This window comes from Vicugna pacos, chromosome 14 (genome assembly GCF_048564905.1).
Source record: "Vicugna pacos chromosome 14, VicPac4, whole genome shotgun sequence".
Classification (NCBI taxonomy): Eukaryota; Metazoa; Chordata; class Mammalia; order Artiodactyla; family Camelidae; genus Vicugna; species Vicugna pacos.
In genome coordinates, this window is record NC_133000.1 from 14163952 (window position 1) to 14179037 (window position 15086).

The following is a 15086-nucleotide window of genomic DNA, read 5'->3' on the forward strand; positions in this document are numbered from 1 at the left end:
CCTAGGTGATGTCATTAGCTCTAGTGGGGTCATATGCTCATTCCTAACCATTCACAGTGGGAATGTGATGTGTGACTGACCTCAGCCTAGATGCTCCAGTCCACTTCTGCAGTGGGATGGGTTCATCCCACTGGATGACATGGACTGAGCACAGAGGAGAAGGAATAGCTACTGGGAAATTAGGGTATGGTTTTTATAAAATAGTGAAATAGATACTGTGAAGCAAAAATATCAGGTGTCCAGTACTTCATCCTTTTGAATGTGCCTTTTATTATCCAGGGGCCACAAACTGTCAGTATAGGGACTGTGTAATTCGTCACTTGGTCTGGTAGCCCAGCATATGTAGCTTTGGAGGTGTTTCAGATCAAAGGTACATCTGCTATGTTATTGACTCGTCTCAATAGTCTATGAATACTTTTCCTTAGTGAGGGCCTCATGTCTCCAGCTTTGGAACGTCAGCCACTTCAAGGTCATGACAAAGGACAGGCAAAGCCTTGAGTTGCTGCACAATCTAGTGCTCTCTAAAGGATGCTAGAAAACTGAAGCAGCTATTGAAGAGCTTCATGTGCCATCCCACAGGCCCCCTTCTCTCTTACCTCCTGCAGTCTGGTTGATCTCATGGCTCTCAGAGTTAGCCTGGTATGTAGCACAGTGAGGCCTCAGGTCAGCCTGCATCTAGTGATTTCAGTTCTGCAGTTGGCTGGAATTCCATCTGTCAAGAAGCTTTTGCAGTCAGTCATTTGATAGTGGAAGTGTTGGCCCACTAGGATTTCCTGTGTATCTGGAAAGAGGAGCACCCCTTGAGATCTGACATGCTCTGTGAAAATTAGGGGTTAGTTTTCCCTATTCTCAGTTAGTTTCTGCCGAACCTAACGTATTTCAGTGTTTGAGGACTAAAAAAAAAACACATACACACACATAAAGAATAATTTCTCTCTTTTTCATTATGAACTTAGGTAATGTCATCAAGAGAATCTAATCAACATGACACTATTTACTTCCCTCCAAAGTAATTTCCTCTCTGTCAATGCAAAGACATGCATTTTTACTTAGTTATAATTAGTGTGAACATACTCGTTTTTGTTTCAGAAAGGTTTTCTTTACCTTGGCATTGAGATCTGTTTTCATAGGCGAGAACACTGAGAATGAGAAGAAACCTTCACTGGAGAGTTGGGAGGATTATATTGGGTCATATTATCCCAGAGTTAAAGAGACCTTGAAGGACCCCAAATCCCGCCCCGTATCTCTGATGACTGCACTTCTAGGCTAATAAACTCACTGGAGCAGCCTTCCCATGCAAAGGCCTCACCAGATCTTACTGCACAGCACCAAGGGTGGACTCTCCCTTCTAAAGGAAGAATGAAATCCCATCCTCCGGGTGTGCTAGGGTCTACTTGTCTGCCATGGGCCCGCACCCTTGTCTTCCGCTCTGCGGTGTTGTGGGTTATCTAAAAGGTTTCCCATGCAGGAAAAAAGTGGAAACCATGCTGCTCTGGGACCATCCTCCATAACATTCCCCTCAAATACTTTTTTTTTTTTAAAGTGTAATCACACACCAATAGTTTTCAATCTATCAAAGCATAAATTTGCCAGCCCCCTTTTCCCAAGTCAAGGAAGTAGTGAAGCTAGGTTTAATTAAAACCAGCAACTATTTGTACAGCTGTCCCTGGGTTCATGGCTCGTAAAAGGATTTAGCTTCAAACTCTGCTGCCTAAGCCCTTTGGGAGTTTCACAAAAACCATTTAGGCTCCTCATCTGGGCAGTGCCAGGCCCCTGCGTCCCAAGTCGCTTCAGGAGCAGGCCGCCAAGGCTGAGTCCTGCCCTCACTTCGGCTTTGGCAGTCAGGCCCTCCCACCACATGTGGCTTGGAGCAAAGCAAAGAGGATACACAAGTCCCCTTCTATTGTGTGGGGGACAGGAGCCTTGACAGTTACTCCAAGAAGTGCCTGAAATTCCCCAAGGGCTGGGAAAGGGAGGGAGGAGAATCAAGCACAGCCTTCCTTTTGTGAGCTTTTCTCTTCACACTTTTCACTTCCTAGGGGATCTTTTACCCATGTGAGCTGCCCCCCACCCTCACCCCCACCTCCACCCCCACTCCGCGTCCCTAGCCCCCAGGGTGTGAATGGTCACTGACAGACATCCTTCAGAGGGTATGGGGGCTGCCTATCCTTGCAGATAGATGCATCTGCACAAAGCTGTACGTTTTCCCTGCAAAGCCCTGGAGAGGAGGAAGATCCAGAGCTCAGCATTTGGCTGATTTTCAACGGGCAACAGCGTTTCAGTCTGCCTTGAGATGGAACAAGCCCATTCAGACCTGAAGGGAATGCAGGGGCCAGTACAGGTCACTGACTGCAGGCCGGGGGCGGGGCCGGCCCCACACGGTGAGAGGCCAGGAGATCGAGGAGCCGTGGGCCAGGAAATGTGACCCTGGCAACCCCAAACGCCCACACTTCCCTTGCTTGCCGCTGCTGCACCTGCCCGCGGAACGCCCTGTTGGCTGGTGGAGGCAATGGCTAGCCCCGCGCCCTTAGTGGCCTCCATCAGCCACCAAATGGTGGCTTTGCATACCCTGCAGCTGCTGCAGCCGGAGTGGGGCTGGGGGGACGGTCCAGGGACTCCAGGACGTCCGCGCGACTTGGACCACGTATCCACCGCCCCAGCGCGTCGCTCAGGCCAGCAGGTGGCCGGGCAGGGGTCAGGGCGAGAAGTGGGGGATGGAGGCAGGGGCTCCAAGAATCCAGAGTCCAGGGCGCAGGCGAGCTCCCCCGAGGTGGAAGTGGTGCTAGGCGTCTAGGGAGGCATGGAACTGCTGCCCTTACCCGGGGGTCGCGGGCCCTGCACCCTGGCCCGGATGGCGATGCGCAGCACGCTGGCCCGCGTGGTGGACTCGACCTCGAAGCTGGTCAACGTGGAGCGGACGCTGCTGGGCCCCCTCCAGCAGGAGCGGTCCTTCCCCATCCACTTGAAGGTGAGTCTGCCCCTCCGTGGCTTAGGATCTCCACAGAGCCGGGCAGCCGGCCAGGACAGAGAGGTGGCTGAGCCGGGGGTTCCAAAGTGAAGCTTTCCCCAGAGATTCAGCACCCCGCACCCCGGGAGAGGGAAGGAGGGAGGTGACACTATGGGGATTCGGCACTCGGGGCAGGGAACTCAGTCCACCTGGGGCCCACCTGACTGCAGAACAGAAATGCGGAAAGGCCTGGCCAAAACCTTCCTCTGGAACTCCTTCCTCTGTCAGGTAAATCAGCTTCCTGCTCCAGCTGAAGGCCCTTTGGACACGTGCAACTTCTAGGGATGGAGGACTGCTCCCCTAACTCCCCTTCCAAGTTAATAACAGTTCCTCTAGAGCCTTAAATATACATATTAAGTCCTCTCTGCCTTTTGTATGATGAAAATCACCTACATTTATTTAAAGTTCTTTCACACTTATGAATTGCAGTTATTTTTGCATAAATCCAATTCCCCATAGAGCTCTGGGGTCTTAAAGAGTCAACCTAAATTCTCATAAAGTAGCATGAAAGCGGGTGGGTTCCGGGTGTTGAAGCGTGAATACTCATGCTAAACTCCTGCTAAGTCACGCAGCTCATATTTGTAGGGCACAGTTTCCTCTTAGGGTACCAAACTGTGTTAGCCACTTTAGCCAGGGAGCAGAGCAGCTGCCTCCCAGGCTGAGTGGGATCATGGAAGTCTGGGGGTGTGGGATCCAGTCTTGGCTGTGCCATTAACTAACCTGATTGGCTTAAGGTCACAACTCTCTTTGAGATCTTCCAGCTTTCCCATTCCGATCTGGAGCTTTGCTTCATTCATTCCCCTGGGGACTCTGGCAGAAGGAAATGAAGGAGAGGTAATAAAGAAAGCTTAGAGCATTTCTCAAGAGTTGCTATGCTTCCTCCAAAAGCCAAGGTTTGGAAAAAATTGCTATATATTAGGTTGCACTAAATATTGTAAAAGATTAATTTAAAATCAAACATAATAAAGCAGAGCATACAGCCAAATAGATATTGTTACTCTACATACATTAGGGTTTCTCAGCCTCCACACTGTTGACATTTTGGATTGGATGATTGTTGTAGGGGGGTTGTCCTGTGCATTATAGGATGTTTAGTGGCTTCTGTGGCCTCCATCCAGTAGATGCCAGCAGCATACCCTCCCTACCAATTTGTACAACCAAAAATTGATAAATGTGTGTGGTGGGAGGGGAAACAAAATCGCCTCCAGATGTGGAGCACTGCTTCACTCACCTTAAAAAGGTAAAAAGAAAAAATGAAGCTGCATTTCATCAATGATCTTGAGTATAAGATGCACCATTTTTGTACCAACAAGAAATAAAAAATCCTACCAATTAAACTGACACTATTGGTCTAAGATACATCCTAATGTCAGAGATTTTTGAAATGTGAAAAATGAGCGTTTTAGAACTGATGAAATATGAAAGGCTATGTGATCTTAGGAAAATATACAAGGCTCAGGTAGTTTGTGAAAAGGAGAGACGAGTGATCAGTTTTACTTTAGGTGATCCTGGAAGGCTTCTTGGAGGAGGTAACCTTTTAAAAAAGAATGTTTGCTCTCCAGGCATTAAAGGGAAAAAGCATCTCAGAGGAACCGTGGGACTGAAGGCCTAGAAGCAATGAAAGGGCCTGGAGCTTGGAGGAAACTAAAATTAGTTCAGTATGGTAGAAGGCAAAAAAAAAAAAAAGATGCTGGAGTGGTAGGTGGGGTCAGCTGGCAAAAGGCCTCCGGGTCATGCTAAGGACCTTGGATTGTCTTGCAGACAGAAGACAGCTATTGAACTGAGTGAGTCAAGGACCCCGATAAATCACAGAGGCAAGGTCAGGTCAGAAGGCCTGACCCAGCTCAGTAGCAGTGGTGCCCTCTGCTCTGCATTACAAATCGTGCCACCTGAGGTTAGTGTAACTGCCACTTCTCCTTGGTAATCTTCTTAACCCTCTCTACTTGACTTTTTGTCCTAAACATTTAGAACTTTGCTGAAGATCTTGCTGTTGGGAAGTAGTGGCCCAGGATTCAAACAGTTTTGTCTTGACTCTTTCTACCAATCACAGTGCTAGCTCATAGGGTATTGTGAACATCACACTGAGATAAAGTACATGAGAGTGCCCAGTGACAGGGCACAGTTGACAGGGCGGCCCATGCACTGCAGTCTGTTAGGGCTGTAACAGTCAAGTTGTAGACGGAGTATCTTAGTCAGCTTGGGTTGCCATAGCAAAATGCCACAGGCTGGGTGACTTCAACGACAGACATTTATTTTCTCACTGTTCTGGAGGCTAGGAAGTCCAAAAGCAAATCTGGTTTCTGGTAAGGGCTCTCTTCCTGCCTTATAAACTGCCACTGTCTCACTGTGTCCTCAATGGCCTTTCCTCTGTGTACGTGGAAAGAGAGATCTTGCATGTGTCTTCCTTATCTTGTAAGGACACCAATCCTATTGGATTAGGGCCCCACCCTAATGACCTAATTTAACTTTAATCGCCTCCCTCAAGGTCCTATCTCCAAATACAGTCAAGTTGCATGTTACGTTTTCAACCTAGGAATTTTGGCAGAACACAGTTCAGTCCTTAACATGGGGTGATCTGTGTCTCCTTAAGTGATAATTTCCTACATTAGGTAGGAAATTATTATCAAACTAGTAACACTAGCAAAGATGCTTTAATATTTGTCACCCAAAGGGAGCAGGGAAATGTGCAGAACATCAGAAGGAAGCAAGTGTAGGATTTTAAAAACTGCTAAAAATGAACAACTGCCATAGAGACCATTAACTAAGCCAATCATGAAGTCACTCAGATTGGGTTTTGTCTTCCTTTGATAGTTAAAAACATCTCTAGTTTCCAAGAGTTCTGTTCTGAAGTAAGTTTTCATGGAAACTATGGCCGATGCCAACTTTAGGAGAGAGAAGAACTTTCTTGCCATTGCAGATAAAACTTGCTAGTGAGCTCACCCATTTCAGTTAGCTAATTCTGGTACCAATAATTCCATCATGTTCAGTAGCCTGCGCTGGTTTTCTCATTCTACAGAGCAAGAGCAGCAGTTGTAAAACCGCTGGTTTTGACTTCACAGTCATTGCTAAGGCTCTTGCAAATTGCACGTGTGAACATCACGTTACTCCGAGGACGACACTGATGCTGAGTGCTTCTCCCTCCCACAACCCCAACAACATCAGTTAGTGAAGCCAGTTTCTGCAAATTTGGGAATTTTGTCTTTAAAAATTACTAATATTGTGTTGAACAAATAAGTTATTACGGTTATATTATTAGTAGCTACGGCCAGTGGGTTGCTCTTTATTTGGGGCAAAATTGTTCTTCTATGTTAGGCAAAGGCCCAGTGACTGCTTTAGAAGTAGCTTAGTTATAGTTTAGTCATTCCTTGTAAGGTGAATGATATGAAAACCAGTAAATATAAGCTTTCTGAAATGAACACTTGGGGAAAGGTATTGCAGGAAGGTCCTAAAATGTTTAACGTCTTGGCAGAAATGCTGTTGTCCTTTGTTTCATAATTTGGGAGTTTGCCCTGTGAGTGTACCTGAATTGAGTGCTTGTATCCATCACAAAGTGCTTTTCACTGGACATTCCTAATGGAAATGGTACTGTACCCAAAGCCAAGTGCGTAAGGAACGTGAGTTACTTGTGAGCATTTACATGGGTACACCACAAAGAAAAATGTTTAATTTCCTGTGGACAATAGACTTTTTAGTTACTTGCAAATACTGTGCTTCTTCATTGGGTGTTTTATTAATACATGGTTGCATATCTATTTGAGATTGATATTGAGTTTAGACAACTGGTGACTGCTCTGGGCCCTGTGAATTTGTCGTTCAAAGCCAGATGTTGATGAATGAAGTAAAGTTGGGCCAATCTGTCATATGCCACGCCTGATAATATGGTTTTTACAATATCCCTCTAAAACAGAGAAACCCATCGCCGTTTTATGTACACATCCAGTGTGGAGGGTTGTGATGGGTCTAGGGAGGGGATTTGGGTTCCCTTGTAGTGCCTAGCCTTGGGCAGCTTTAGTGGAGAGTGGTCTGCTGGCCAGGCTAAAGTTCCTTAAGGACAGGCTTCATCATAGAAAGCTGGGGAAAAACTCTTTCTTTCGTTAATGCTCTTTGTAGAGGGTGTTAGGCATTCAGGGAGAGTGAGAGGGAAAAATGTGAGAAGAGGCAAGTTTGTGGAGGCAATTGTAAGAGAATATAGCTCAAGACATAACTTTTGGAAAATACTAAGTTATTTTAAGGCCAGCAGTGAAAGGAATACGAACTGATTGATAGTTTGTGTAGATCTAGAAGTGATTTTAAAGTGACGTTGCAGGAAAAAAACCAAAAACTTTGTTTATTGTTTAAAAGGTATCTGCATTTTAGAGCCTATAAAGCCATATTGTATTTTTGACTTTATTATCCATTCATGTTGGTTTCAGAAAACAAACCTTTGAAACTGACTCCCACTGCCAGATTCTTTTTGCTTTCAAGCCTTCAGTTTTGATGGAAGTGTTTATTTTCAAAAAGGAGCTAAAAACAGGCTTAACTTTTCTTCCCTTTTCGGACTTTGCAGGTGCATTTTCAGTTGTTCAGGGATTCCAGATGTGCACATTCCTAAGAAACACAACACACAGTGCACAAGGGTACAAGTGGGGTGGATTTTGTAAGTGACCTCCGTTACACTGAGTAGGAGAGAACAGAGCGGAGGAAGGGAGAGCTCCATCTAGGAGGTCCCTGATTAGCTAGGGGCTGTCTTTACATGGTGTGTAGAAGGTTCCATGCCTTGAATCTCTTCCAGATCGCCAAGCCCTCTCAAATGCTGCACTGAAGAGGAATTGACCAAGAGAAGAGTCTTCAATTTGGATGTGACCATTGCCAATTTGAGCTTCATAACATTTAGTTAGCCTTAAGAAAAACAGCATGAATATAGCCAAAAAGAAACATGAAACAATTCACATGTAGACATTTTTGCTTCACTCCCAAAGCTAGTTGGGTGCCTCTCTGCTTGCTTCCATGGTTGTCCCCGTTCACCCCGAGCGTCATCTACAGCTCAGTACTCCCTGTTGCTAGTCTGTCTCCTGCACTGGACGGCGAGCTCTGCTCTCTCTGTGTCATCTTGGCATCTGGCCCGGTTCCTGATTTGGGGTGGATCTTTGATGAACAGTTGAATTTTGGAAGAGAGGTTCATTCCAGCTCTGCCACTTACTGCTGTGCAGTTTAGGGACATCATTTAATCTCTGCAAGCTACCTTTCTATCTCCCATTCACGGGAGAATGGCGCCTAGGCCAGATGTGTGTTCTTCAACACTGGTTTGCCGAGTTCCTCCCTTGCTCAGAAGTTCCACAGACTTTACTGTGGCATTCAAGGCTTTCTGCACTAGCTTATCCTGATATGCAACACGAAGCTCTTTTCTTTTCAGACTGATCTCCTCCAGTCCCTGTCCCTACTTGTCTCCATGCCTTTGCTGGTATCATTCATTCTAATTATAAAGCTGTCTCTTTTCCCCATGAGTCAAATACTGCTTTTGCCAACACCGCGTCTCTTACAGCAGCTTCTCACCTACTACTTCTCTGATGCCTCATCCAAATTTCCTTTCCCTCCTATAAAGCTGGCAGTAATCTGATGGTCTCAACCATCCCTTTTTTTATGGTAAAAAATGCAAAACAAAACTTACCACTTTAAGGGTATAGTTCAGTAATGTTAAGTACATTCACATTTCTGTGCAAATAATCTCCCTAACTTTTTCATCTTGCAAATCTGGAAACTCTATACCCATTAAACAAAAAAAAAATCCTCATTTTTCCCCCTCCCTCCAGCCCCTGGAAACCACCATTCTAGTTTTTTTTCTATGAGTTTAAATACTCTAGGTGCTGCATATATGGAGAATCACAGAGTCTCTGTCCTTTTGTGACTAGCCTGTTTCACTCACTTAAGATGTCCTTAAGGTTCATCCATGTTGTAGCATGTGTCAGAATTTTCTTTCTTTTTCAGTATAGACCACATTTTCTTTATGTATTCACCCATCCGAACAAAATCTGTATGAACTCTGAGCAGGGCTCAGACTATGAGTCTATAAATGCCTGTTCTTTAGGATTGGGTTTTTGTGTTTTACCATAGCCTTCTTCACATGTCATGTGGAGATATGCTGTATGTGTCTCATTTTCCACGCCTAAATTATAAGCTCTTTAGCGATCAGGTACCATGTCTTATTGCCTTTTATTCAGTGTAGTCAGTCATGTAGCAGAGACTTGATACACATTTGAAATAAATTTAACTGATTTATTAATTGAATCAAATAGGCCAAGGCCATTATCCCAATATATTAGTTGAGTCATGGGAAGTTATCTCAACTCCCTCTAAAATATAAAAGCTGGCCATCGATTTGGACCACTGTAGCACTCAATACATTTCATATCCAAAGTCTGAGGTTACTCAAGGCTTTAAAAGTCTCAAAACCTGCTTTTAGATTGCTCAGCCACCATCATGTTCTAATTCTGGCAAAGGGCTCAAAGCACCATGTAGGATATTACATCATTTCTGGAAGTATCCGGGACTTGCTAAATAAAAGCTGCTGGGAGAATACACCCTGTTATTGAATGGAAAGCACCGTAAGTGAAATCATCACCAATATTGATCATGTGAGTTTCTACTGAAAGCCCATGAGCCATTTAACATGCTGTCGCCTTAAGGCTGTCACTGGTGGCCCCTACCTTCTGCAGCAGAATCAGTAGAGGCTGGGTTGAAGACCTTGATTTTTGGATCCATAGTTGGCTTTCAGACGTTCCAGAAAGGAAGAGAAGCAACCACCTGTTTTATTTTTCCCTTCCTTGGCTTAAGAGTCCCATGGAAAGCCTATTCCTGTTAATTTGTTTTCTTTGACTGTTAATATATTTGAGAAAGGATTAAATGGAAATACTGTACTAAAATAGTAAAATAAAGAGACTTTGCAAAGCTCGCCAGAGATCTGAAGTTTACCCAGGGCCTCAGGGACCAGTACAATCCGGCAGTGGAATTTTATTGTATGTATAACTTCCCCAGAAGATGTCTTCTTTGATTCTTTACAGCAAATGTGAAATTACCTTCAGAATTTAGGCCCACAAATATATTTTTAAAGGCATTTTAATCTTCTTTGGGTGATGAATGCCTTTGCAGACCGGCTAATAGGCACACGTCAGCACACATTTCAGTGGTTCCTTCTATTTTAAATTTTCTTTTGCATGTTGCCTTTGATCCTTCCACTTTGTACTTAAGAGTTGGATTACTTCTATAAAGCAAGCAGACAACTTCCCTTGATGTGGATCTTGGGAAAGTAGTCCAGAGCCATTTTTTCCCTTACTTTCTCATTCCCAAGCAACATGCTCCAGCAATATAGGTTACCCCATAAACCGTGGGATAGATTATTTAAGTAGCCTCTTGATACCCTCTGAGCAGAAACGAACAATACACAAAAGCAGGGAAGCAAGAATGCTTTAAAGAGGGAAAAAACCAAGAATAACGTGAATATTCGAGTAAGGGGACTATAGCATGCCTGCCACACTGGGTCCCGCCGTTGTTTGCTGAATTGAACAAATGGATGTTTGTTTTGTTTCTTGGAGGATGTTTTTGTAATAAATAAACACTTTTCCATCTCACCAGGTCCATCTCACCCAAATGACAGAGTTTTTATTAGGGAGAAGAATAGCTTCTCTTTCTATACAGAATTAGAAAAACTAGTTCCTCGTCAAACTTGGGTTCAACTCTTATTTTTCTTTTTGTTTTCTTTTGCATTATCTGTTCTTCTTTTCCTAGTTTACTGAGTTCAGTTCTTAGCTCATGGATTTTCAGTGATTATTCTTTACTTATACAAGCATTTAGGTAACTATGTCTCACAAATTGTGATATAGTATTTCCGTAACTGTTCAGTATAGAGCATTTTAAAATTTCAGTTAGTTTTTCACTGACCCATGAATTATTTCAAAGTAGATTTTTAAATCATACATGTTTTGGCAAGGTTATCTGTATTACTGATTTTTCATTTATTTTCATTGATTTGTGTGATATAGACTTTTTGATGTTAGTTGAGATTTGCTTTGTGGCATTAAAATAAAAGTTATCTTTCGTAAGTAATCCATAGATGTTTGAGAATAATGTATATTTGCTTATCTCCATTAGACCAAGCTTGTGATTAGAAAAGATTTTTATCTTTTATCTCTAGGCTGATCGTCCTGTTGTTTGAACAGTTTCTGAAAAAGATGGGTTAAAATCAGTCTTTATGTCTGTGGATTGAATATAAATTGAGGTTACCATGTTAGACACACACAAGTACAAAACTGTTAGATTTTCTTGTGCAATAGTGCCTGTTATTAATTGCAGTTTATTTTGTCCCTAATAATGATTTTTGGGGGGTTTATTTTGGCTTCTCTTTGCTTGGGATATATCTGAATATCTGTTTACTTTCAATCTTTGGGTGTTTTTAGTTTATAATGTGTTGCTTGTAAGCAGCATGCATATAGATAGATTTTGAAAATCCAACCTGATAACCACTGTATTTCAAAAGGTGTCTGATTTGGTGCTTTCTATATTCACCTTGCTTTGTGTTTGAATCTTTATTTCTCTGTTTTTACCTTCTATCAGTAGGATCAAAAAAGTTTTGATAAACATTTCCCTCTGCTGATTTTGAAGTTTTATGTATTATTTCTCTGTTTTTAATGATGATCATTACATTTCTCACTTGCGAACTTTCTCACTTGTGAATACTTAACAAGCCTGAAACTTTGTCAGTTTTGCCACCTTTGTCCTGAATGAGACAGTGCCTCAGATGCCACTGCATCCCACAGGGTACTGCTCCCCAGCACTTCGGAACCATCTTGCTTTCGTAAACCCCACGTTAGCTATAATTTTTGTTTTGAATAATCAAATCTTTAGATTTACTCCATGTTTTTACGTTTCTTTCCTTACTGTAACTTCTTACATCTCTTTCTTTCTGAGTTGAATTTTCTCTTTCTGAATGATATCTTTAAGAAGATCTGACAGTGAGGGTCTGTTTGTGGTAATTTCTTCTTGTGGTATATTTACTTTGCCCTGGTGTTTAAATGGTGAAAGCGCCGAATCCTAGCCACTAGACCACCAGGGAGCTGCCCTGATGTTTAAATGGTAGTTTAGGGGGATTAAAAAAATCTTGGTTGACAGTTAAATGAAGATATTATTCTATTCTATTCTATCATCAATTGTTGTGGCTTAGAAGCTGGCTGTCTGTCTGGTCATCCAGACTGAACCTTATCTGTCTTTTTCCTTTCTGGTTGCTTTTAAGAGTAGTTTTACCTTGATGAGTATAGATTTGGATCTCACTTAGCTTTTCCTGCTCAAATCTCCCTGAATCTTAAGGATTCACTTTCTGAATCAACTTGGGGTAATTTTATCCGTTACTCTCTTTGACTACTGCTTCCCCTCTATTCTCCTTCTTGTCTCTCCTGGATATGTATTTGTTGTACTTTGTTAATTCTCTCATCCATGTCTCTTAATGTCTCATTTATTATTTCCCATGGCTTCCACTTTTTATTTTGCATTCTGGGAATTTTTTCAAAATTACTATCCAGTTTACTAATCCTCATTTCAGATGTATTTATTCAGGTGTATTTATTCAGATGTTTAAACTGTCCATTGAGTTTTTAATTTGTCATGATAGCTGTCGTTTCTAGGAGTGGTATTGAGTTCTTTTTCAAGCCTGTTTTTTCTTAAAACATTTTTTTCCCGGATTCCTTCTTTTATATCTTTAATCATTATGAATATATTTTATAAGTTTATACCTGAAATCCTCGGCGTTTAATCCTGCCCTGCATTGCATCTACTATATCATGGTGGCTCCCACTTTAAATGTCATATGCAGAGTCTGTCGTAGCGGTGCTTTATGGGACGACTACTGCGGGGCGTGGGTGGTGGGCATGTTACTGTGGAATAGGCTTTTGTTTGCTTTTACCATGTGCCCATGGATATTTCAGGCCAGTTCAAATATTTAAGTTAACTTCTTTGCAAGCGTGTTCCAAAAACATATATATGGTATAGAGGACAACCACAAACTTGAACTAGTGTGTACTATAGGTCCACGGTTGCACATTCATAGGGCAACTTCACCTTCCACCTGAAATCCAGCTCAAGAGAGACCAACTTTCTTTTCTTGGTGGGTATTGGCAGGCAGCTAAAATAAGCTACTTTTCTTTTTTTTTTTTTTCTGGCCCTTGGGGATTTCCGTTACTTTCTTGCAAACTCAGAAAGGATGTTTGTTCTGTATTATTTAGAATTTAGTAGCGAGGAATTATAGGGCAACTACATGTGCTAAGTTGCTAGAACCAAAAGTCTGGGGAGGTCATTTTCATGTACATTGGAATCTTGAAGGGTGGGAGAATTTCGGATGCCGACCCCACCATGGAGTCAAAAATCTGCATATAACTTTATAGTTGGCCCTCTGTATCCAGAGTTCCAAATCCATGATTCAACCAACTGCAAATAGCGCAGTACTGTAGTAAATATTTATTGGAAAAAATCTGCATATAATTGAACCTGTACAATTCAAACTTCTGTTGTTTGAGGTAACCGTATTTAAAATAAAATATATATTCAACATTATCTCTGATGTGGAATAATTTCAGTGTACTATTTACATGCAGTGGATTTTAGAATATGACACATCTACAGATTAAAAATCTATTTAATTAGCTCATTCTTTAAAACTGTCTGTGAACTATTCTTTCCAAATCTGCATTGGAAATTTCTTGGGACTATGTTCATTAAATACCAAATCTTGTATCGGAATTTTGAAGACAGTGAGTATGGAATAACAGGAACAGAGTTTATTTGTGTATTCATCAAAGCTCTTTTAGGGACAAATAAGAGAAATTCAATTCCAAATGGCTTAAGTAAAAAGAAATGTTTATTGATTCAGAGAACTAAAAAATCCTGGGATTTATTGTTCAAGTACAGCTAGATTGACATGCTCAGAAAGTGTAATTAGAATCAGTCCCTTTTAATCGCTGGGTTCTACTTTTTTTCTGTGTTGGCTTCACTTTCATTCGGATTCTCTCCTTACGGTGGTGAGATGTTTTCCAACAGCCCCAGTTAAACAGAGCTTCTCTTTGCCAGTCTAGCAAATATCCTGAGATGTGGCTTATCGGCCTGCTTTACGTGATCTGCCCATCCCTGGCCAATCTAAGTGGCTGAGAGGTGATGGCTCTGATTGGCCTGGTCCCCTGGAGTTGTGGAGTGGGGTCAGCTTTGGTCAAACCACATAGACCGAGAATGGAGGAGAGCAGTTCTCCGAGGGAAAAATCAAGATCCTGACATCAGAAAGGACGGGAATGGAAACTTGGGCACACAAAGCACAACAGATGTCCTCCACAGCCTCACTCATTGCTTGTTTGTGTTTGCTCTTCACTGCAGGACAGTGTTGAGTTTAGGAACATCTGCAGTCATCCGGCTCTACAGAGTGAAGGACAGCAGTTTGACAGAGATTTGAATGCTGCCCACCAGTGTCTGAAGGTGATAGTCAAGAAGCTGATTCAGTCACTTGCTAACCTTCCTTCGGAAGTCCACACGGTAGCCTGTGCTTCCTTGAGACAGATCTTACAGAATCTCCCAGACGTATGAGTGTTCAAGACACTGGAACTAAAACCGCAGTGAGCACTGCGAAGAGAACTGGGTACCTTAAATTTCTAATTGAACCAGCAGACAAGGGATGTTTTCATTCCCGGTAAGGAGAGACTTGATAGCATATACAGCAATCTGACCCGTGGCATCTGTACCATTTGGAATTACAGCATGTTGGTGAAAAAGTTTTAAAGCAGTAGTTCACATTTTTAAATGTACTGACATATTTGCTGACTTTCTGACTGAAATATATTCCACCCTGTGACACTGACTGGAATATATATACATATATAAATATACACACACGCATTTATTAATCTCTATTAACTATTAATTTTAATTGAATGACATCTTAACCTACATTCATATTAATGTAGGCCTGTGAGGTTTAATATGGTTATTTGTATGATTAAAGCTCCATGGTTCCTAAAATTGTCTTGAATAAGAGGGATATTTGATAATCGATACGTTCTACTTACTGAGCACT

The 15086-nt window shown here is 42.2% G+C and overlaps 1 protein-coding gene across 1 annotated transcript; it reads left to right on the top strand.

The window, feature by feature from the left end:
- Nucleotides 1-2509: 2509 nt before the first annotated feature.
- Nucleotides 2510-14656, top strand: DLEU7 (deleted in lymphocytic leukemia 7). Its single transcript, XM_006210134.2, is given in 2 exon segments — nucleotides 2510-2968; nucleotides 14393-14656. Coding segments are annotated over 2 exon segments (666 nt in total). The 3' UTR covers nucleotides 14600-14656.
- The last annotated feature ends 430 nt before the right edge of the window (nucleotides 14657-15086 follow it).